The sequence below is a fragment of the Phodopus roborovskii genome, unplaced genomic scaffold, assembly GCF_943737965.1.
Source record: "Phodopus roborovskii unplaced genomic scaffold, PHOROB, whole genome shotgun sequence".
NCBI lineage: Eukaryota > Metazoa > Chordata > Mammalia > Rodentia > Cricetidae > Phodopus > Phodopus roborovskii.
In genome coordinates this window covers 5,888,745-5,912,194 of record NW_026125059.1, presented here as the reverse complement: position 1 = coordinate 5,912,194, position 23,450 = coordinate 5,888,745, and the positions used below count along the sequence as shown (strand labels likewise).

At 53.8% G+C, this 23,450-nt stretch overlaps 1 protein-coding gene across 1 annotated transcript in view; it reads right to left on the bottom strand.

The window, feature by feature from the left end:
• Nucleotides 1-22,047, bottom strand: part of Bmp7 (bone morphogenetic protein 7) — a 71,837-nt gene extending 49,790 nt beyond the window's left edge. Inside the window, exon 1 of the mRNA XM_051185316.1 lies at nt 21,270-22,047. Coding sequence (XP_051041273.1) covers nt 21,270-21,684 — 415 coding nt within the window. The 5' untranslated portion in view covers nt 21,685-22,047. The remainder of the gene's footprint in view (nt 1-21,269) is intronic.
• Nucleotides 22,048-23,450: the final 1,403 nt, after the last annotated feature.

Below are 23,450 nucleotides of genomic sequence, written 5' to 3'. Positions count from 1 at the left end.
TGTGCGTGAGTCATGCCCCGCCATGATGGTGACAGTGAACTAAAAAACCTCTGCAACCGTAAGCCACCCACCCAATTAAATGTTTTCCTTTATAAGAGTTGCTGTGGTCACGGTGTCTCTTCACAGCAACGGAAACCCGGGCTAAGACAGCCATGGTGTTTTGTCACAGCAATAGCAACCCAAAGTGTAGATTTGTGAATGAGCACATGCCACATGAGCTGTGGCGGGGGTGGGGTGGGGGTGGGGAACACGGTCCTATGAAGGGGACAGGGAAGGGTGAAGCCACATGGAGGCCTGAGGCTCAGGAGGAAGCATCCTGTCCCGCAGTGAACAGCCAGTACCAATGCCCACACCACCCCATCCGCTCACGCCAGGAAGGAGCTTCCAGTGTACACCCCAACAGCATCCCCACCCAAGCAAAGTCACTAAAGACCACCCTGCAGCCATCTGGGACATAAACGGCCATCCGTGGTCTTGCTGGCTTCCAGGAGGCAGCATTCAGCTTGTGACCCCAGGCTTTGGGTCATTTCTCTTCTCCTTCACCGAGAACCGTTAGGGGCGGCCCCGACTCCCACCACTCTTCTCCGTCCCAACTTCTGTCCACCTTGCAAGAATTCCCGAGGCTCAGGCTTGGCCTCCTCACACTCTGTTGTCTCCCGGGAGAGCTCATCTACCCAGGACATGGGGACAGCCCACAGGCAGATGGCTCCTGCATGCAAATGACCCACCTACAGATGACCGCCTACATGCTAATGGCTCCAACATGGAGACAACCGTGCACATAAACGACCCTGGCACACAGACAGCTTTCTCTCATACCTGCATGTCTCCCCGAGCCTCTTGTTCATGCGTCCAGTCCTCTCTTGACGCCTCCAGTTTTAGGACTCACAGACCAATGACAGGTCAGTCCCTAAATCATTCATAAACCGCCCCAGGCATGACCAGCCTCACCTTGGCCAAACAGCCGCCATCCCTTTCTGCCCTAGCAATCCCCCACCGTCACCACAGACAAACCTCTTCCCTCCTCATCGAACGGCTCATGGGCAGTACTAAGTCCCCTCCATCCTGGCCCATTGGGACAGACAACAGGACATTCCTGTGGGTTCACATCACAACACCAGGACAGAGTCACGTACCAAAGAAAAACAAGGATTCACGAGGCAAAAATAAATAAGTAAACAAACAAACAAAAAGGGACACTGCATTAGTTACATTTCTGTTGCTGTGATGAGGGCCTCAGAAGACAGGCTATGCTAGAAGAAGAGTTTATTTATTAGAGTTCCTCACCATGATGGTGAGGAAGTGTGGCTGTAGGCGGCCATGGTGACTGAAGCATTCACATCTTAAACTGCAAAGAAAGCAAAGAAGGAAGAAGGGGGGATGTCTAGGAAGGGCAAGATTAAAGAGCTTGAGAAAGGCACTGAAGGTACATGGTAAACCAAGAAACCCTGGGACTCTAGAGGAAAGTGTGTCCCCGCTAACAGGACGGTGCCGCACCAGCAAGGCCAGGCCGTCCACATTGCTCCTGGGGGAGAGAGGAGCCAGTTTTCATGGAAACAGTTTCCATATGCACCGCATCAGTGCTCGTGGAGGCCTAGGCTTGGATTTGAGACCCGGCTAGGCAGTACCAGAGAGGAGTGGGTGTAGCCCAAATGTGGCCTCTAAGCCAGACAATGTCAAAGCCCCTCTGCTTGATGATTTTTAAGATTTGTTATTGTTTTGAGGTGCGTGTGTGTATGTGTTTGTATGTGAGTATTCACTCGCATGGAAGACCAGGGTGTTTGGGTCCCCTGGAGCTGGAGTTAGAGGTGTTTTGTGAGCTAATTGAGGTGAGTTCTTGGAACTGAACCTGAGTCCTCTGCCAGCGCTCTTTAACTGCTGAGCCATCTGTCCAGCCCTCAACAGTAGCTAGACTTTAATGTTCACCTGAGAAAATGTGGGCAACAAAACACGCAATTGCTCCATGTGCACATGCCATTGGGTTGTGCGAGACTGGTTCACCTAGAATGTTCACCTGGAAAAAGTGAAACTCTGTCCCCACGAAATACTTGCTTCAGTCGCCACCCCCCCCCAACCCGGCACTCGAGACCACTGCGTAACTCCTGACACCTGTCACTGTGAACTGCATCCCTCCCTGGATCTCCTATCAGAATCTGTCCCAAGACTGGTCCTCACCACTCATCAGGTTATAACAGGAACCAGAATGGCCCTTTTCAAGGCTGAATACTCTTCCATCCTACGGATAAACCCTGCTGTGTATTCGTCCTCCTGTGGGATTTGGATTGCTTCTCTCCCGGCTGTTGTGACAAACACCACTGTCCGCACGGATGTAACGGATGTGGCGGCAGTCCCTAGAGACTTTGCTTTGGGTTCTTTTGGGTGGAGACCAAAACCAGGAGAGGATGAATCATATGTTAATTCTGTTATCAAGAGTTGGCTCAGCGGGTAAAAGCACTGCTCTCCCAGAGGTTCTGAGTTCAATTCCCAGCACCTACATGATGGCTCACACATAAAGAGGAACTGCAACTCCGCCGCTGTTGGCCAGAGCCGCTGCCCGTTTTACCAAGAATCCGCTGTGCCCCGATTTCTCCATCTGTCACCAGAAATGGTTATGAGATGGGTGGGCGTGAGCAGTCTGAGAAAACCGGACATGGTGGCATGCACCTGTAGCCCCAGCACTGGGAGGTTGGAAACAGGTGGTCCGTGGGCTCACTGGTCCGTGGGCTCACTGGTCCGTGGGCTCACTGGTCCGTGGGCTCACTGGTCTGCCAGCTTTGCGTAATTGCTGAGCTTCTGGCCACAGTGAGACTTTGTCTTAAAAAATAAAATGAATAGCTTCTGAGAGATGACACCTCCAGTCTCCATACACACCACAAACACATCACACACACACACACACACACACCTACATCCCATACACCCCACGAACACACTATACATACACATCGCACACACCTGCACCCCACATACCCCTCACAAACAACACACATACGCCCCCCCCCACCCCATCAGCCTACATGCCTCACCCTTGTCTCACACGCTACATCCTTGATCCTCAGACCCTGCTGCAAGGCAGGTTTGTCTCAGGCCCACAGGCCAGGGCCAGGCCGCATCCCGCGGAAGCAGAGCTGGCCTTGTCCTGGGAGGCACCTGAGCTAGAGCCCATGGCATTCCCCACAGACTCACGTCCATCTCACGGACGCTTGGCTCTGGAACTTTATCAAGTATTTGTAGTGACAGTCAGGCCTCCAGAGTCCACACACCAGCTCTCCTTCTGAACACGGGGTTGCTGCTCTGGCATTGGGGTGGGGGGCTGAGGGGTGGGGTTGGGGTGTCTTTCTGTCCTAGCATGCAGCCTACAGAGATGTTGGGACGGAGGCAGGGCTGAGGAATGAGGTCTTTGCTGCAAGATTAAACACTTTACTGTCCACATGTGTGCAGCACAGCTTGAACAATGTCACCACTGTGAACCGGGTGAAGCTGAGGGTTTGGGCTGGGGTGGAGAGGGGGAAAGATGGGTCTAATTATCTCTCCAGGGCTCGGCCACTTGTTTGCCTAAAAAGACCCAGAATGAAAAGAACCTGAGAGCACAGACAGTCCATGAGTCTAGGGCCTTCCTCCCGCCATAAGCCAGTAGTCAGCCTTGACTTGTCGTTCATGTTCCCAGGGTGAGGGTGAGGGTACCCAGGGCTCTCTGGCCCCAGGGTGAGGGTGATAATGTCCCACTAAACCAGTCTCTCCCAGACAGGCCAGCTTTGTCCCAGACTCCTTCTGCAACCCTCCACTCTGAGCAGCACCTGATGTGTCTGTAGGTGTCATACACATGGACACCATTACCAGAATCCAGTAAGTTGAGGTCATAACGTCTCCACACCCCACAATGCACTGCAGAGCCTCCAATTGCAGAATGGCACAAGGGAATTAATGGCAGCTCATGCCTGGGGTCCTGGTCACTGCAGGAGCTCTGGCAAGAGGGCCACTTGCCTACAAGTTCAAGGAGAGCCCTCTCTCATTTTCTCATTTTTTCTTTCCTATTTATTAACCTGTTGTAAAGACGGGGATTAAACCCAGGGCCTCAGACCTCCTAGACACGCCCTCTACCACTGGCCTACATCCCTAAGCCCATTTCTGACTTTTTGAGATGCGGTTTCTTGTTAACTTTGAACTTGTTGTGTAGCTAAGAATACCCTTGAACTCCTGATCCCTGTCTCCATCCCTCAAGCGCTAGGACTGAAGGCTTATTCCACAATGTCTCCCAGATGTTATCGTGCAATGCTGAGAGCCTCTGAGCTAACCAGAGGTCAAGGGTGCTGGACTTGGTCCCTATCTGGGCTGTCAGCCAGCTGGGTGGGACCCCAATGCCTTTCATCACTCTGAAGCCCTCTTTCTCTTCCAGTAGGTCATGTCATACAAACTTGCCAGCATCCCCCCAACTTTGACCTACATATGGCTCAGGATGGGCCTCTATCCATGGGCACTGCCCATGGCAGTAGCCACGGACCACATGTGGCCACCAGGCCCCTGAGATGTGGCCACTGTGGCTGGGTGCTTTGCTTTTGTTGTTGTAGTTAATTTGAACTTAAACAGCCACTTGTGGCCTCTGGACTCCCTGCCCAGCACACGTGTGCAGCTGGGAAGCCCTGTGGATTGGTGCTACACACACACACACACACATGCACGCACACACACACACACATGCACACGCACATGCACGCACACTCACACACGTGCACGCACACACGCACACACGCCTGTTCCAAGTTATCCTGCTTGTGTAGAGCTGATGTGAAGTGGGGAGGAGGGTGTGTGTAGGGTATCCCACACTGGGTGGCTGTCTTCCAAGAGAGAAGAAGCCCACGGAAGGGGCTGTGAAGATAGCTTTCTTTGTAGGGAAAATGTCTGTGAGGGAAGCATGGGGGATGGTTGGATCCCCGGCACCCACATCAGCGCTGGGCATGGCAGCACGTGTCTGTGGCCCAGTGCTGGGAGCACAGCGATGGGAAGATCCCTGACACTCATTGGCTGACCTGTCCAGCTGAACTGATGAGCTCTGGGTTTAGTAAGAGACCCTGCCTCAAAACCTAAGAGGGAAAGGGACCCACATTGGACGTTAACCTCTGGTTAATTCACATTGATGTGTATGAGCACACGCGCACGCGTGCGCACACACACACACACACACAGCTTGGGGTCTGAGGCTCATGTATGGGTTTCATGAACCCTGAAAACTGGCATTCCTGGTTGTGCCTGCAGGAAGGACCCCTGCCTGCTCAGGTCACAGGGTCCCTTGAAGCATGGCTAGCGTCACTGTGGAGACAGTGGTCAGATGTGTCCAGGTGACACATGCAAGGCCCTGCTCCTTGCCCTTAGCCCCTGGGCCCCTTCCTAGCAGGCAGGAATCATCACTGCCCACTCATGGCCTCTATCCCTCCCATCTGGAATACAGCTGCCCATCTACTGCCCTGTTGCAGAAACAGAAAGCCAGTCTCCGCTGTGGGTCAGAGCTAGGATGAGTCCTGGCTCCACCTTCCAGGCACGCTGAGGCTCTTACTCCAGATACGGATCTAAGGATCCAGGCCATGGGAGGGTCAAGATGGCTCCCCCTAGATGCTGATGGCCAAACAGCTCTGCGGTTGGGCCTAGCTCATTCCCAAGAGGGACAGTGTTGCCAGGGGACCCCACTTTGACAACCCTGGGAAGCATGCCATCTGCGGAGCCTCGGGTACATTCGAAGGTCTTCAAACATGGCTGCCATTGCTCCTCGGCAAACCTCTGCTCCGCCCACCTCCTCTGCCAGGCGCTTGGCAGCGTCCCTGCGAAGGTGGCGGAGGGCTTGGGTACCATCCCACAGCGCCCAGGACGATGGCTCCTCTGAGGAAGAAAGCTGAGTGTGGATCCCAGTGGCTTGAACGCCCAATGGGACACAGCCTCCGCCAACCACGGACAGGGACTCAGGACAAGTTAGCCCACTGTCTAAAAGGCTCAGCTCCCCCTGTGGTACAAAGCCACACAGAGGCCCCTACTCCAGGGACTGCAGTGAAAAGTGCAGACAACAATGTGGCAGAAGCAGGTCCTAGCTACACAGCCCAGGTGGGAGTGGACTGCTTCCTCCTCCTTCCCCATTGGGCCAGGGGAGACCCAGACCGCCCCCAGGCAGCTGGGGCTGCAGGGTCAGCTGGGCAGGCACAGCTGCTTTCAGGTATCCAGCAGCAAATCAAATCACATGAGAATTTATAATCCTTCCTGGGGTCTGGGTTCTATCAGCCTAAACTCATTAGCCCCAGAGATGCAGGTGTCTCAGAGAGGAACAGGCTCCATCTCCCCTTCAAAATAAGAGTGTTCTGCAGAGCTGACCTCAGGCTCCAGACCAATCAGGGACAACAGAGTGCTGGACTTTACTCCTGGTGTGGAGATGGCTGGAGATGGTTCGGTGAAAACTGGAAGTCTTCAAGGGCCTCACTTGTCTCAAGCTCACATTTTTATAAATGACACTCAAACTCCTGGTCTGAAATACCAAAGCACTTTTAAAACTGCCTGTGGAGTCTTGCTTGGCTTGGCGGTGGTGCTCACAGGCCACTAAAATCCCAGCACTGAAGGCAGAGGGATCCCTGTTGAGTCCACACTAGTCCCGGCTTTGTGGTGAAACACTGTGGACCCACCCCGGAGCTAAGAAGAGTCTCTTCATACTGCACACAGGCCAGGCTGGTGACAGGCGCATAGGACTCCAAGCAGGGCCCTCCCCATCCCATGCAGGCTCCTGCAATCAGTGATCTAAGAACCAATGGGCAAACAAATTTACGTGTTTAGAAGCAGATAGCGATGACCACTAGGTATGGGAACATGGGGACCCAGAGAAGGGAAGGGGATCCCTACATCTCACCCACTGCTCCAAGTGTTCCTGGGTATATGTTACAAAAATAAGATACTGTGAACCAAGACGCTCACCAGGAGGGTATGGGACACACATAAACTTGACTGTTACTATTATGACTAACCTGGCTGCACCCAAAGAGCAGCCACAAGACCCCTGCATCCCCAGCACAGCCACAGGGGACCAGAGGCTGACTTCCTGCCACCCATCTATGTGGTAAGATCTATCTACCTTCTAAACCAGCTGACTCATGGGAGGGCATGTGACCAAGCCTCAAGTCTCTCTCCAAAACTTTTAGTTAAATCCAGAAGTTCAGCCACATCACCAAAAACCCCAGTTACTATTGTCTTTTTCGCTTTGCCACTGTTTGCACAACGGCTCTTAACCCTCAGGCCTCGTGGCCACAAAAGAGCTGCCACAACACCGCACCATCGCGTCTGTCTTCATAGAACCACACTCAAGGCAAGGAAGGAAGAAGACAAAGCTTTGTTTGCTCGTCAGTCACTCAGTAGGGAAGCAAAATATTTTCCTGAACCAGCTCCTAGCCTGTCATGCAGGTTTCCTAGCGTGTCTGCTAATTAGATTAACAGCCCAAGGCCGGTTCAAGCTGCAAAGGATGCTGACCAGCAAAGAGGGTGGTGAGGCTTGTCCTGTAATCACGGTTGCTGTGAGCAGTCATGTTTGCTCTAATAGGCCAGGTAGCAGAGGAGGCCAGGAAGGCTTGCTTACAGTCTGTCTACTGACAGTGCTGGAGGCCTTCATTGAATAGAGCCGCATCCTCTCCAGGACACAGGAGGTGCTGGCCTGGTGTGTCCTTTCTGAACACTTAGGGAGGCACCGATTCCCCCCAATACACACAAGCTGCTCACTATTGAGCTGTGATGCCCACGATCGGTGAATTCTGACAAACAAGCAAGCACACGCTGGCCAGAAAGCATTCTGTGGAAATCTCCTACCTCCCCCATCCATCAGAAGAAGCACCCAGGCCCTGTCTCAGCATCCCCCATGGAAACAGGCAGCAATAGGGTAAAGGCTAGACCCCACCCACTGAGGAAGGGTCTGCCAGGGTTCAGGTCCACGTGGCCTGAGTCACCTCCAAGGATCAAATGTAGATTGGACTCTAATGGCACTCAAGGTGTCTTGCGTGTACTCTGACCAGGGAGACAGCCGTCCCCAGTCTCTGAGCAGTGTATGCTCTGCCCAGGGCTCAGACAGAAGCCCATCCAGCTTACTTCCACCTGGAGGGTAGGACTTCTGACTCTCTTAGGTTATTGTCAAGAACATTTGCCCGGGGGAAAGACACTGGAAGGACTCTGCTGGTTGCATCAGCAGCAGAGTGGTATGTGAACTTCAGCTGGGTCTTCAAAGCCCGACCTTTGGGACGGGGGTTAAGGAGAAACCCCAGGCAGTCTGTGGACTGCTGAGAGTCTGAGGGCGCGGCTCAGAGATGAAGCACTGATTGGCCAGCAGGTTCAAGGCCCTGGGCCCTCTCCCCAGTACTAATAAACACAGAACAACGTCGAAAATACGCAGCCAGCCTTCTGCACACATTTGCAGTGGTACATTGCTGTGTTTGCAGGTTTGGGAGCTAGCTCAGGCTCTACTTACCCACGCACAGAGTGCAGCCAAATCACACACGCATAGCTCCCTAACTACACGTATGCAATACAGGAAAACACAAAGGGGGGAGGGAGAAGGTCCTAATCATTGTACATGGCTCCCGATAGCCAGCCCCAACCTGCCTAGTCTTCCATGGGCACGGCTGGCTACAGGCCAGAGCACACCTTCCGACCGTCGCATACAGCAAGATGGGTGCTTATGATCCAGTGTGACTGGAGAGCCAAGCAGAGCAGCACCTTCTAGGGAACTCCAGGGGACTCCCCTCATGCTGGTCCCCAGACCTGTTTCTTTAAAAGCCCTGACCAATGGCAGATCTTAATCAGCCAAGATGTAACTTTCTAGTGTAACAGGATCAGCCCAGTGTGATAACACCAACTTCCTGTTTTGCCTGGTGCCCTGTAACACAGGCAAGCTTCTGTCTGAGCCAGTATCTCTCTGCTCAGGCATGCGGCCTCCATCCAGTGCCCTAGATGTAGGGCACTGGCCCCATGCTTGGGACCCTAGCTGTATGTGTGCATGCCCATACTGTCACACTGAGGCCAGCAGCTGAGGCCCCTGGCCGCAGAAGCATGCACTAATCTGTTCTCCCCTCCTATTAACCTGGCCCCCAGGGTACAGGCAGCAGTGTCAACTCTAGAGATGGGACCAAGTCCATGAGCTCAAAACATGGTCTTGGATCTACGAAGGGGTAGGAGTGGACCTCAGAGCTGGGCTGCTTATGAAAAAGTCTCCAGAAATCTGTAGGGATGGGACAGAGACCTGGCCACTTGGCGGAGTGGAGTACCGCCATGGGTTGGGGTAGGGGACTCACATAAGAGGAGACACAGGTCCAACCAAACTGGGAAGGGAAGGAGATGCTCTGAGATGGGGAGGAGGTCCCTGAAGGACAATGCACCCAGAGGACATCTGTACACAGAGGTCAGGAACAGCGTACAGGAGTCCACAAAGGCCACGGCACACCAGGCAGGAGACACGCAGGCTTTGACTACCACAGTATCTGATGAAGCCATACTGGCAGGCTACTATGGACTGAAAACGGCCACAGAGAACACACCCAGACAGTACACCAGCAAACCATTTATCCAGCAACCCTGATACTGGGACTGTGGGTTAATGTCACTTCTGATAATTTCACTCGTGTTTTAGGTGAACAAACCGTTCATGGGTTGTAGAGAAACAGGTGAGCGGCTAGGCCGAGCTTCGACCATGGTTCAACTCCAGCGGAGGCCTAAGGTGGCCTCCCTGCTGTGAGGAGTTTTTGAAGCCCATCTTGTCCATCTGAAAAGATCAGCAGACTGGTTACCCAGCCTCATCCTGGGAGGCTGGACGAGAGCTCGTGACTGTGGAATGGGTCCCGGCACCCAGCAGTCCTGGTACTCATTTAAGCAACTTCAGCCTGTAGGAAGCGGGAACAGGGCCGTCTAGCTGGACTCCAGAGAGAGAATGTCTGGTCAGTGGTCGTCAGGGTGTCTCCTTCCCGCTACCTTTGTCTCTGGGGCTCCTCTCGAGTCCAGCAGTGGCTCTACTCTGATTGCAATACTCCTTCCTTATAGCCAGAAAGTGACCCTACCCCCAAGAGTGTGGCATCCCCTCTCAGCCTGGCTGCTGCCAACTTGCAGCTAGCTTTCTAAGCTTCTGAAAAATCCCCCCCCCCCAGACAGTGGCTTCCAGCTGAGAGGACGGGCTTCCCCTCACCCAGAAGACGCTTAGCCAAGTCGAGGGGGCTTACATTAGGGTGGTTGGACTCTTAGCGTGTGGAGGCCTAAAAGACGGCTGGGCATTGAACAGTGCACAGAGCAGGGTGACCCCACAGACCACATCCACAACACCCCCAGACTCCATGTTTCCAGGGCGTTCAAGCCACACTGGCCCCAATATCCCTGGGCCCCCTTCCTCGCCCTCCTCTCTGCTTACCCAACCCCCACCAACACAACCTAGAGTGAGCGGGTGAGAGGCAAGTCATTCCATTTATTGTTTCCTCCTGTGGTGAAGGACCGACCAATGCCTCCATCCCATAAACATTTACTGGCCCTGGAAGATTCCAGGCCCCACTGCCATTTTTAAGGGCTTGTCTCTCAACAAATGTTAAGGTCAAGTCAGTCAAAAAACGGAACTTGAGAAGGGAAAGGACTGGGGGTGTGTTTTACAAAGTTCAAGACCAAGAAGTAAGTGGAAAGACCCCAGACAGCCCCTGTCCGTGAACAAATATCCGCTGTATTCCAAGCGCTTTCCAAACAGGCAGGGGAGATTTGAAAGCCTCTGGGCACTGCCCCACTGAGTCCCCAGCTGCTCTCCGCCAATCCCCTTTGTGCTAACGGCCTAAGATCGATGGTTTATTGACCCATGAGGCATGAATCCACAGCACTGCTTTGGACAGCGGGGAGGGGCCGCCTTGCCACAGAGAGCCTTGAGAACCAACACAGACTGTACCCAGAGAGCATCTCCAGTAGGAAATGGTCTGGTGGGTCCGGGCTTGGGAAAAACTTAATCACATAGCAAACCTTAAGAGACAAACATGCCAGGCATCCATGTACTCACAAAAGGTGACATTCTGGTTGCTTCCTCTAAAAAACAAAATAAGGGTGACTTATTTCGGAATAATGAACTTTTCAAGGGAATCTCAAAGCTGGAGTGTACAGACCCTACCTATGTGCTTTACCCACTTCCCCCATGTGAGCCTCGACAGAAACACGCTTGTCAGAACCGGGAGCCGCACCGGCGTGCCTGAGTGCTGGGAGCTTTGGGAGTGACTGCTCACTGCTGTCCTGTCCCAGCCTGTCCAAGATCTGACCCCAGACCTCACTCACACTATTCCTGTCCCAGCCTGTCCAAGATCTGACCCCAGACCTCACTCACACTATGCTTCCCTTTGGCCTCTCGCTATTACAAGAATGAAAACTTGGGGTTGAGGCGACGGCTCAGCCAGCAGAGCGGCTGACATACAAGCTTGAGAATGACTTTGGAGCCTCCACACCCATGTAAAAAGCTATTTGAGGCACACACACATCTGTTAACCCAGCAACGGGAAGGGAAAGGCAACCCCTAGAGCTCACGGCATGACAGCGTCCGATGCTGAGGTCTAGGTTCAGTGAGAGGCCTTGTCTCAGCAAATAAATAAAAGTAAAGGAATAAAAGTGGAGAGTAGTTGGGAAGCAGACAAGCAGGACACCTCATGTTGACCTCTGGCCTCCACACACACTTAAGCAAGTAAAAACCAGCAGTTCTCAACCTGTGGTTCAAGACCCCTGTGGGGGTTTGAACGACCCTTTCACAAGGGTCGGTCGCCTAAGGTCATCAGAAAACATGAGCATTTACATTACAGCGCATAGCAGTAGCAAAATTACAGTTATGAAGTAGCAACAAAAATGCTTTTACGGCCGGGGGTCACCACAGCATGAGGGACTGTGTTAAAGGGCTGTGGCGTCGGGAAGGCTGGGAACCGCTAGTGTAAGTGCACACACCGAACGCACCAGCAGAGCACACACACACAAGAAAGGATCTCAGCTGAGGCATGTGCTCCTGCCTGGTCCTCCCCCTCGCCTTGACCTCCGCCAGCAGCTGTCACCCTGAAGGTCAGGAGTCTCTTCCCATACTCATGACCTTACTATGGAACACAAAGGCCCCACGATCCGCAGTCACCCCAGTACCCAATGAGCCTGTGCAGTAGGCCCCCGGATGGTCACACTCTAAACACCCTCTGCCCCTGGCTTCCTCTCTTGGTGTGTTCTCATTCACCCTGGATACAGACAGAGGTCTGTGCGTTCGAACTGCACAGCTGCCTTCGTTCCCAGAACCATCCCGGAATGCTCCCCACAATGCACATACCGCATGCACATCCACCCACCCACACGCACACACAGACACAGAGAAACACATGCACACAAATACCCAAGACAGGAATTCAGCTCCCCGTCAGAGGACATCCAGAGAAGGGTGACTTTCCCATATCACAACACAACTGCGATTGGAAGCCCTGGGCACATGCTGAGGCTACTTCCACAGACTTCTCCACCCAGCATTGCCAGATCTGCCTGCTAAAAGACATTGGGAGCCGCTCCAGAGTTTCCTGGGGCGGGGCAGAGGGGCAGGGGCAGAGCGGGGGCAGGCAGGAGGCATATGGGTACACAGGCCCTTTGCTCGGACAATCCTTTTCTAGCCATGACAGAAAGAAGTGTTATTACCATCACGATGGAGAGCTAGAGGGAGAGGGGCGCACCTGCTTCTTGCTCTCTTACACATCAGAAAGGACCACAAAACCAAGGTCAAGGCCCGGGCAGTCTGTTATCTTCCTCCCTGCCAGGCTGGAGAGGGCTTGTGTCCAATCACACGCACGCCACACACTCATCAGTTAAGGTAGGGTTACCTTACTGCACTTAGCTTGCAGAAAACAGAGAAAACTAAAAGGGGCAGGGCCTGACACAACAGGGAGCCTCACTAAATGTCTACCTAGGGAGCTAGCTCTGCACCTGCTCAGTATAGTGTCCTGTGGGGAGTGAGAAGCTGCCTCGAAGGCCTGGGAATGGAAGTTCTCCACTCAGGCCAAGACTTGGGGACAAGGAACAGCTGATACCTTCTGGGAAAACATTGGCAGTGTCCTGTCAGCAGGCTCTCACCCATAACCCCTAAGTCCATCACCAAACAGTTCCACAGACTCCCGAAACACCAGCAGCAGCAGCTGGGGGCCAGGTGTTCAAACACACAAGCTGGTGGAGGACAGTTCGCATTCGGAGTCCTGATGATCAACAAATAGCGAGACATTGTGTCGTTTTTTCCTCTCCAGGGCCCTTCTTACACTGCTATTTTCATCTTTGCCTTTATAAAGCAAAAACTCTCCCAACATGCTACTCGGTATGCAGTTTGTGCATTCAAAACGTACCGGGGAGGGACCACGAGATCAGACACATTTACAAGACTCTGCCTGGAATGTCATCACCCCGCCCACCCCACCGTGTACACAGCCAACATCCGAACACCTGGTGTGCCCTGGGAATTGTGCAAGGCAGCGCCTGAGCAAGCAGCAAGAAGGGCTGAAAAAATAATCAAGAAGGAGTCCCCTCATCAAAAGCGGCAGCAACCAGATGCCCTGGAGTGTGTGTGTACATGTACACATGTACACATGCATGCACGTCTGTACCTGTATCTGCATGTGCATGCATCCACGTGTGTTTGTTTGCATGTGCATGACTGTATGAAGTCACCTGGCAGGTGAGTACCTGGTCGATTAATTCAGAGTGTAATGTTTGGTGCCACACAAAAGGTTGAGGCAGTAAAAAGGCGTACAGCCCAGACCAGGGCTTAAAACATGCAAGTCCGTGGTTCTAAAAACAGCACAAGTTCATACTCACAGGCAAATTTAATTAAGCATGACAACAGAGATAGAAGCCGAAAGGCTTTGTTTGGGGAGATAAAGATGGGACAAAACACATGGTCTCAGAGATGCGGAGAAATTTGAGTACTGTGTTGGAGTTTCCGAAAGGCATGGAGAGCTGAAAGAAGTTTGTGCAGCCTTTGAAGGAGGGCGCCCACATGTGCCTCAGGCCTTGGATGTGGTCTCTCTCCTCTGGCCTCTATGGAATCAACCCCAGGCTTTATGGATGTGGTCTGCTCAACCCCAGCTGTGGCAGTCAGGGGGCACCTTGCACCTGCTCCAGGCACAGTAGAAGCCACAATCTCAGTTAATGAACGCTCTGGGCTCGTCACTCGCCGAGGGGAAAGCATCCAGAAAAGGGGTGGGAAGAAATACTTCAGCCATGAGATTTCTTTCTTAATTAATTTTTTTTATGTTGGAATAAGTTTTTATTTGAAGTTTCTATACAGAACCCTTACTCCATTTTGGCCTCCCAGGTTGTGATGTGTTTAAATAACCACAGATGCTAAAATCCAGAGAAAGAGCCAGTATTTCCTCTATTCACCATTGGTCAGTTTGGTGTCCGGTTCCCATTTATGTCAGATGGCATCATGAGGGCTGGTACAGGGGCCTGGCTTATCTGAGTGGGAGGGATGGAATTAATGACAATTTGGAGAGAGTTTCTAAATATCAGGGGGAAAGGGGGGAACTTAACTCGAGACATTTTCTTACATTTCAAACACTGTCTACTGTTTTTAAAAAGACATTCTTGAGTAGCTCAGGCTGGCCTCAATGTGCTCCATAGCCAAGGCTAGACTTGCATGCAGATCTTCCTCCCTCCATTACAAGTGCTGGGAACCATATTCAGGGACTCCTGCGTGCTGGACCAGAGCTCTACCAATCAGTTACATTCCCAGCACTCGATCTCAGTATCTGTAGTTAACTACTCAGAAACTGAAATTTCCAAGGAGAGATGACTCGGTGCTGAAGGATGCTTGGTGGCTCAGTCCTGAGGCTCAGAGCTGTGACCCCAGCATGCATATACAGAGGCTCATAAATGCCACTGACTCCAACTCCAAGGGATCAGAGATCCTCTTCTGGCCTCGATGGACAAGTACACACACACACACACACACACACACAGATGGAGAGAGAGAGAGATGAAGACACACACACATGAGATGGATGAAGAGAGAGAGAATCTTAAAAACGACAACAACCCTGAAATGTGGAGGTGGGCAGGATGGCTCAGCAGGTAAACACACTTGCTGCCGAGTGTGACCACCTGAGTTTGGTCTCTAAAGCCACCATGATGGAAGGGAAGAAGTGAGTTCCACGGGTTGTCTTCTAACCTCCGTGTGCCACAATGCACCTCCTGCCCAATAAATGAATGTAATAAGAAATCTTAACTGAAATTTAGACTGACATACCAAAATGAATATGGCGAGAAGTACAGGTTAATGCGCCTACCTTTCCTGGGAAGGTGGGGCTGGGTTTTCTTGAGAATCAGGAGGAGGGGACCTGCATGCAGCCCAGCCTTTCCAACATGAGGGGGCAGACTCAGAGATGGTAAAAAGTAGCTCACCCAAGGTCACATGGCTACTTATTCTACCAGGGTGGAAACAGACGCATGGGTTTAAGCCGTGTCTAAAGAGAATTACTGTGGATGTTCCTCAGGGCTCCCTTGCCAAGCCACACCCACCGCTGTCACCAAGAACTTCCGTTCCTCGGCAGGGAAGCCCCCAACCCCCCACCCCATAGATCATCCAGAATTAACTGCAAAGTGTCAGGAAACTTGGCCAGGCAGCCCTGAGCATGAGCGAGGGCTGGGAGCCTTCACTGTGAAGCCCTTTATAGAAAGCCGGCCGGTTGGCAGCCCCGGCTCCTGCATGGGAACAAATTAACAATGGCATCCCAAACACAGGAAAGGAAGGAAATTGGAAACACAGTTTATGCTTGGCCGGCCCTTTGAAATACTGTACCATGCTACTGACATCAATTAAGGAAAAGCAGGGCTGTGCTGAGAGGCTCCGGTTTGGAAATGCATTAACACACGTTAAACATGTTGGTACAGGAACCAGATTATAAGCACTCTGGTTCCCAAACAATAAAGCAGTTACCCAAACCCTGGAGCTCGCAGAGGCCTCATTAATTCAATCCACTCCTCGAGGATCAGTGGAGGCTTTGCGCCGCTCCCCGCAATGCCTTCCGACACAAATGTTGAAAGGACAGCCTGGCACATGCTACTCTGAGCTCCACAACGGGGCGTGTCGGGCTCCGTGCACTCCTGACATCCCCCAAATCATAAACAGCCCATCCTGGAGGGGAGAAGTACCCAGCCCGTCCTGGCGTTCATCTGCACTGCCATTACACTTGGGGGGTCGAGCGATTTTTTTTTTTCCGCCTGGGGGAGGTTAACCGTGAAATATCTGTTCCACATTAAGAAATACCAAGTCACATTTTTTGTCAAATAGTATTTGTCAAATGCCATTTGCTGCAAAACCTGGGGAATTCAATCCCAGCTGAGCACACAGCTAATACGGACTGGCTCACATAATAGCCATGGTGGCACATGCGATCGCTTGCAATGCAAGCCCTCCTGCCTCCATAAACAGTTACAGGGACCAGGAAGGCGAGTTCTGGAACAAATAAAGCTTGTGCCCCGAGCTGCCCCAGCACAAAGAACCCCACACGCTGGTGGAGCCCAGAATGGTTTTGCAAGACTGTTCTAGAGGGTGAACTGGTGAATCTCAGTAGGCTGTTCTCTTGAAGGTTCGGGCTCACCAGCACTGCCTCTGAGCACACACCTACTGTGTCCCAATATCGGGATCCAAGCCTTGGGCGTCACCGATGTCCCTCATCCCACTGACATCATCCCTCCCAACCCCGGGTCGATCTGGGATCCATCAGGCTGAGGCCATTGGAGTGCGTGAAGCTGAACATGTTATCAGTTTCTATGTAAATATTGGTGTTTCCTCACCCCACAGAGGCAAGGGAAGGCAAAACAGCCTGGGCGCGTTTGATTTAAACTAATTAAAAGCAGAGGGCTGTGCAATTCAATATATTGATTTTACCAGTGGGACTTAAATCTTTTATAATAAGTGTACACAGCTGTGGCTCTCCCTCACCACCGAGCTCTCCCGCTAATCCCTGAGTGCATTCCTTCTGACAATAGCAAGACAGATCCTATACATCCCTGCCTGTGCCCTGACCCCAGAGACACAGCAGAGCCCAAGAAGGCAATCTGTGCAGCGGCCAGCCACATCCCCTGTGTGTCGACGGGCCCCAGCCATGGCAGCTGGGTTGGAAGAGCTCTCCATTCCACAGTTACACGAAGGGGCAGGGCGGGAAGGGTGGAGGAGGCAGCCGGAGGACACTGTGAGGCTCGATGAGGGCCAAATATGACCTTAGCAATCGGGGTGGGCGAGATATGAAAGCGATCGGGACAATCAATCAATGTCCACGGGACTCTGCCTGGGATGAAATCATCACTTGTCTCCCGGTTCAGCAGGCATGTGACATGTGCTCACATCACAGGCATGCCAGTGGTCAGAGGATTGTCCACGATCTGTGTTTATCTGGGCAAAGGCTTGGTGGCTGCTACCATCGTTGCTAAAGCTGAGGCCCCAACCCAGTTCTCTGGAGCTGGGCCTCAGAGGAGCTGTCTTTTCTCCATGGGGGAAACAATCACCAGCTCTTCTAGGCTCCACCTCCCACCTTCCACGGGGAACCTCAGACCCCAATGACAGCCCTGGGATAAACACCCAAGCCAGCCATCTGAGCTGCCATCCAGGGCCCAGCCTTTGCCTTGATTGCAGAAGGGAAATACATAAAAGATCCAAAACAGTTCAAATCTGGGTCACATAATATCCTTGGGAAAAGGGGAGGGGGAAATCTTTGATTTATAGGCCCAGGAAAATGAGGTTTAAAAGTAACTTTGAAAGGGTTACTGAAAACACAGCTGTTGGTGCACCCCTATGGTGAAGTTGGTCTGCAGAGAGAGAGAGAGAGAGAGAGAGAGAGAGAGAGAGGAAGAAAGATGAAGGGGGAAACCATGTGACATCTCTATTAACCTTCTTTTGCTAACCAGAAAGGGCTGGAATGTGAAGGAGCCCCTTCCAAATTCTAAGGCGGGCCAGCTTACAGCTGCAGCCGCCTGCAGCCATGCTCGGTGGAGCCCTCCCCAAAGGACGTGTTTAAATTGTAACAGAACCTTTCCCTACTACTCCCCAGTGGTAGGGCCTGTTCTGAGGGGTAAAGGGGGGATCTTAACGCCAAACACTTGTCTACAGAAAGGACAGCCAGATGGGGTAAAGTGAAAAACCGAACTGCTAGGTGTCCCTTCTACTTCCCAGCCTGACTTAACAAAAGCCACTTTTATGTGCTGGCTACAATAATGACAGGGTTCTAACCTTCTCTTCTTTCTAGCTTAGCTTCAAAGATTAAACAAATTTCATTCCTTCCCAACCTGGCCCAGAGATAAACAGGAGTCACATACACCCTCTCCGAACCAGTTGGCTTTCCCGTAGATTATGGAGAGAACTGGGGTTCCAAAGGAAGAATGGTAGGGGTTAACGGCTGGACAAGGTCTCTGCAGAATCAACTTTGCCCGGGGACTGTTTAGGAGTGTGTGGCCTGTTTCGAATTCCAAAATGAAGTCTAACCCAGAGGAGCCAGGGGCTGGTTAATCCAAACCAGTTTACAGATCTTGCCATTGAACTTGGGGGCCAGAGCTGGGAAGATGGCTGCCCCACGAAAGCCGCTGACTGGCTTCAGGGTCAGCTCTTCCCATGCAGCCCCACCTGGTTCTGTTGTACATTTCCCTTAGTGGAGATCCCCCGCTCGGCCTGGCAAGCTGCTTAGATTCCAGGGAGAACAACTTAAAAGAATAAAAACCCGTTTGGCTGCAGACAGAAGGGTCTGCAAAAGCCTTCAGGATTGAGGCCAGGGGCCCCAAGCAGGCGGGTGGGCGGGGGGGGGGGGGCGCGGCGAAGGTGTGCAGGAGCAGCCGGGGGAGCCAGTCTGCACCAACACCGAGCTGCAGTGGTGACAAGGGACAGCTTGATGGGAACCAGTAACATTCTCTCCCTGGGGGGGGGGGGTTAAGAGTCCACCTGGCTCTCTAAGGCTTTGTCTATTTCTGGTCCACATGACTGGCAGTCCAACTCCACTTTCTCAGCAAACGCAGGGTTGGTACAAGTCTCCAGTCAGACCACCCCTCTCCAACCGTACCACCACCCCCAAGCCACTCAGAGGGAGAAATCACACCAGCAGAGGCAGGTGGTCCATACCTGTCCTGTGGCCCACCAGAGACTTAAAAAGGCACCTACAGGGAGCTCTTAGCAGCTGCAGTGTGGGGCTTCCCCTAATTATCTATAGTTTAGGGGCAGAAAGAGAAAGAAAACAAGACCCAGGTACTTTGGGTTCTGTTAAAAGCCGCTCTGCTATCTAATTGGAAGTGATGGTCCAGAAAGTCAGGATGGTCCCACAAAAGCCTGAAGCCAGCCACACTGACTAAGAGGCTCAGACAAGCCAGTCTTTGTCCTTCCAACATGAAAGAATGGGCTGGGAGGTGTGTGTGCAGCCCGAGGAAGCCACCCAGCTGTGGCCTCCCCAGCATGCCTCTGCTTGTACCCAAGGCCAGGGGGGAGCAACCGCCCCCGCCAAGTTCCCAGCAGGGCCCGGGAGCCGCCCCGGGAGCCACCTGGCCTTCTGGGATGCAGGAGGCCAGCTGGGACCACACTGCTTGACCTAAAGCACATACTGCCACCAGAGTCAGGGATTATATGTCGCTGCTTGAAGATCCCAGCGAGGCTCTGAGTCATCAGTTAGGACCTTCCTGGAGATCACAGGAGGAGAGAAGAGAAGATGTCATGAGCCCCTACCCTACCCTCGCGCCAGGGAAGGGACCCTATTAACCCTGGCTTTGGGCTGGCTTCACACATCCGAGCTTATCACATAATGTTAAGCATGTTGTTTAGGGGTCTCCTTGAGTTTTTGGTAATAAAGCTACATACTTAAAAAAAAAAAAAAAAAAAAAAAAAAAAAAAAAAAAAAAACCTGACACAGTGAAACACAGCCTCTGTCTCCTGGGACCCTAAGCCCTGCCCCCAGGAAAATCTCTGCAGTTCTCGGGTCACGGGCTTTTTCCTATCTTCAAGTCTTGGAGACAGTTCCGAAGCTGGCCTCTTCTTAACAAGTGTCTAAGGGGAATTTAAACTTGTTTTATATTGTTTTGGCATCTCTATCACCCACCATGACCCTTGTTTAATTATTTGATTTTTTGACCAATAATGGAAGCAGACAATGGCCTCCCAGGGATTCCGGGGCCTTTATCTGGAGCTGGAAGGATTAACGTGAGACCCCCTTCCTCGCCCCAGGTGCCCGCGGGGGAGGGGTGGCCTTCAAGCTTCATTATTTCCAAGTTGACACAGTGGCCGCGGTGTTTGGTATCTTCGGGTTTTCTCAGCAACTTCCACAAGAGGAATAAAAGCGGTTCAGGAAGCAGCACCACCAGGGCGCATTATCACCAAAGCCAAATATTTGATGATCAACCCCACAGCGCACCGCGGGGGGTTAGTTTGAGCAAGTTAGACCCATGTGAGCGCACAGATGCAGAGGGAGCTGTCCCAGACCAGACTCAACCCAGCCTCGCAGCACTCGGTTGGCTGGGACTCCAGTAGAGAAGAGGGTTCCCTAGCCACTCGGTGGCGGCCTCTGCTCCGAGGTCCCCAGCTACCCAATCGCCAAACCCCGTGGCTTGCGCGCCACACGTGATAAACGCTGAAAATGGATTCTGCCCGCCCGGGACCTATCATTAAATATTTAAAATAGAAAGCTCGCAATGGCAACGTTCTTTCCCCGGCTCCAGACAAGAGACCAAAGGTAGGGGCCCGGCGACTGAGAGAGGAGCCCCAAGGCTCTCCGGGCGCGCGCCGAGACAGGCGCATCGCAAGGGGACAGGTAGGGCTGGCTAAGGCGGGGGAAGGGAAAGGGATGCTCGCGATGCCAGAGCCAGGCTGGGCGTCACAGGAGCGAAGGAAGGGCGGGAAGGCAGCTTGGCCGACAAGGGCCCTTTAAATCCAGGTAGCGCGGGCCGCTGTGGCCGGTTCAGCTCACATGACCCAGCGGAGCGCTTTGAACTGAGCCGCGGCCGGGCCCGCACCGCCCTCCCCAACCAGCGGCGGAGCCGGCAAAGAGACTCAGAACTGATCCTTCCCTCCCGGTAGCTCCCACGAACCCGCCGAGCCGGCAAGCCCTACCGGGAACTCACAGAGCTTAGCGTCTGTCCACTAAGACCCGGGTGTGGGAGTCTCTGGCAGGCACTGATACTTTGCAAATGGGAAGGTGGATCCGCTGGCTGAAAGCAGCAACTTCTCCCCGTCCCAAAGTGGTCCCCGTCTGAGACATACCCCTCCCACCGCCACTCACCGAGGTTGACGAAGCTCATGACCATGTCGGCGTCGGTGAGGAAGTGGCTGTCCTGCAGGCTGGCTAAAGGGGGACCCTGGGTACTGAAGACGGCCTTGTAGGGGTAGGAGAAGCCCTGGCCGTCGGGCCCACTCTCCTCCACCGCCATGGCGTTGTACAGGTCCAACATGAACATGGGCGCCGAGTTATGCTTTCCCTGGAGGTGCGGGCGCGGGCGATGGGGCAAGCCCAAGATGGACAGGATCTCCCGCTGCATCTCCCGCCGCTCCTGGCTGCGGAGGCGCCGGTGGATGAAGCTCGAGTGTACCTCGTTGTCCAGGCTGAAGTCGGCTAGGGCGGAGCGCAGTAAGAACAGAGGCGCCCAGAGAGCCACGAAGCTGTGTGGCGCCGCAGCGCGCAGCGAGCGCACGTGCATCGCGCCGGCTCTACGCGCGATCCGGGGCACCGGGGCCCGCGCTGCCCCAGGTGGCAGCAGAGGGGGCAGGGCAGCGGTCCACGACTCGAGGTCACTTGCTGCAGACGAGCTTCGCCGCGGCCTTGCCACACATGGCCACTCCCCGGCCGGCTGCGCTCTGCCCCGGACGCCCCAGTCCTCTGCTCAGCCCTGGCGCGGGGCCCCTCGGCCCGCACTCGCCGGGACGCACCGCAGTGCTAACACGGCAGCTCCGGAGAGCTAGCGAAAGAGCGAGGAGGCGGGCCGGGGTGGGAGGAGCAGCAGCCTGCAGACCTTCGAGTCCGGAGAGCTTGTGCCGGGGAGGCGGATGGGCGCCGGGCGAGCCCTCGCTCCCCTCTCTCGTTCGCGTAGCGCCCGGGCCTGTGGGCACCGGCGACAAACTCTCTTCCGACTTCCCGCGCCCAGAACAGGGGCCCCGGGTCGCTGCTCCAGCCCTGTGCGCCACCGATCGCCTTCCAGCCGCCTCGGGAGCCCCGGAGTGGTGCGCGGTGGGGCCGGGGAGGAGGAGCGGGAGGACCGACCTCCCCGCCCCTCCCGCTCCCGCGGCCTCCCACCTGCGCCCGGCCCCGCCCTCCCCAAGCCTGGCCCAATGGCTTCATTCATTCCTCCCTGGGCGCTCTACAAATATTTACCGAATGCCCACCATGTGTCCTGTACCTGGACGGACGCCGCAGGGGTGCGGAGAGAGGAATCTGGGGCGGCCCTGCCCTCTCGGGGCTCGCACTTGGAAGTGGCCAAAAGAGACCTGTGAACCTTTGGGCGGTGGTGGAAAGTACCGGGGAGAGAGCGCGGGAATCCGAGAAGGCTCCTCGGAGGTGGCCACCCTTGGACCTGGCTCTTCTCTCGTCCCTCCTGAATACTGCATTTGCTCCAGTCATGCAGACACCCCCTTCACATCCACTGGGCTGCCAGCTCTGCTGCCCTGGCCATTCCTCCTCTCCTCAGGGGGCGTTCTTTCCGTGCCCCTCCCCCCTCGGGTGCCACTTCCTCTGGGAACCTTCCAGTACTGGCAGAGATAATGCAGAGATAAGGTTATTTCCTCCTAGGGAAATTACTTTTATTTTCTCCACTTCAGTCCCCGAAACACACACACACACACAGTCTTGACTTACACAGTCTATGGTCTTGCCCCGCCACTGCCCCCAAGTCCAGCAACCTGAGCGGTCAGATTTGGCATCTAGGCTTTTTACCCTAGTATTTTGAACCCAGAGCAAGGGCGTGGGGGGGGGGGAGGTCCCTGAGGTTGCAACTCTGTTGAGTGCATACTTGAAATATGGGACCAGAGAGTGCCCCACCGTTTTGGGGGGGAGGGTGTTTCCACCTGCACCTTATCCTGACCACCACCCCCCAAGCCCCAGGCAGGGCTGAGGAGCAGGCCATTGTTCCCCAGAGAGCACATGACCCGGGGAAGGAGGCCCCAGACAAGGAGGCCCCAGACATTGCTTCTGGGCCTTTAGTGGATTGCTGTTCCTTGCGATTATCAGTTTCCGTGGGATGGTGGCCAGCCTGCCCTGCTTTCCCGAAGGTGGGCTTCCACAGAAACAGAGGATTCTGAGATGAAGAGTGCAGGGCGGAGTTTGGGGAAGGGTATTGGATAGGGGCCCATTTATAGCTCTGGGGTGAGGTGGGACGGCCTTCTAGGTGAGAAAGCCTTCTAGAACTGAGGAACCTCCCCATGGGGATTTTAGACATGGCTGCCTGAGGCCTGCAGGTCTTAGCCCGGGCTG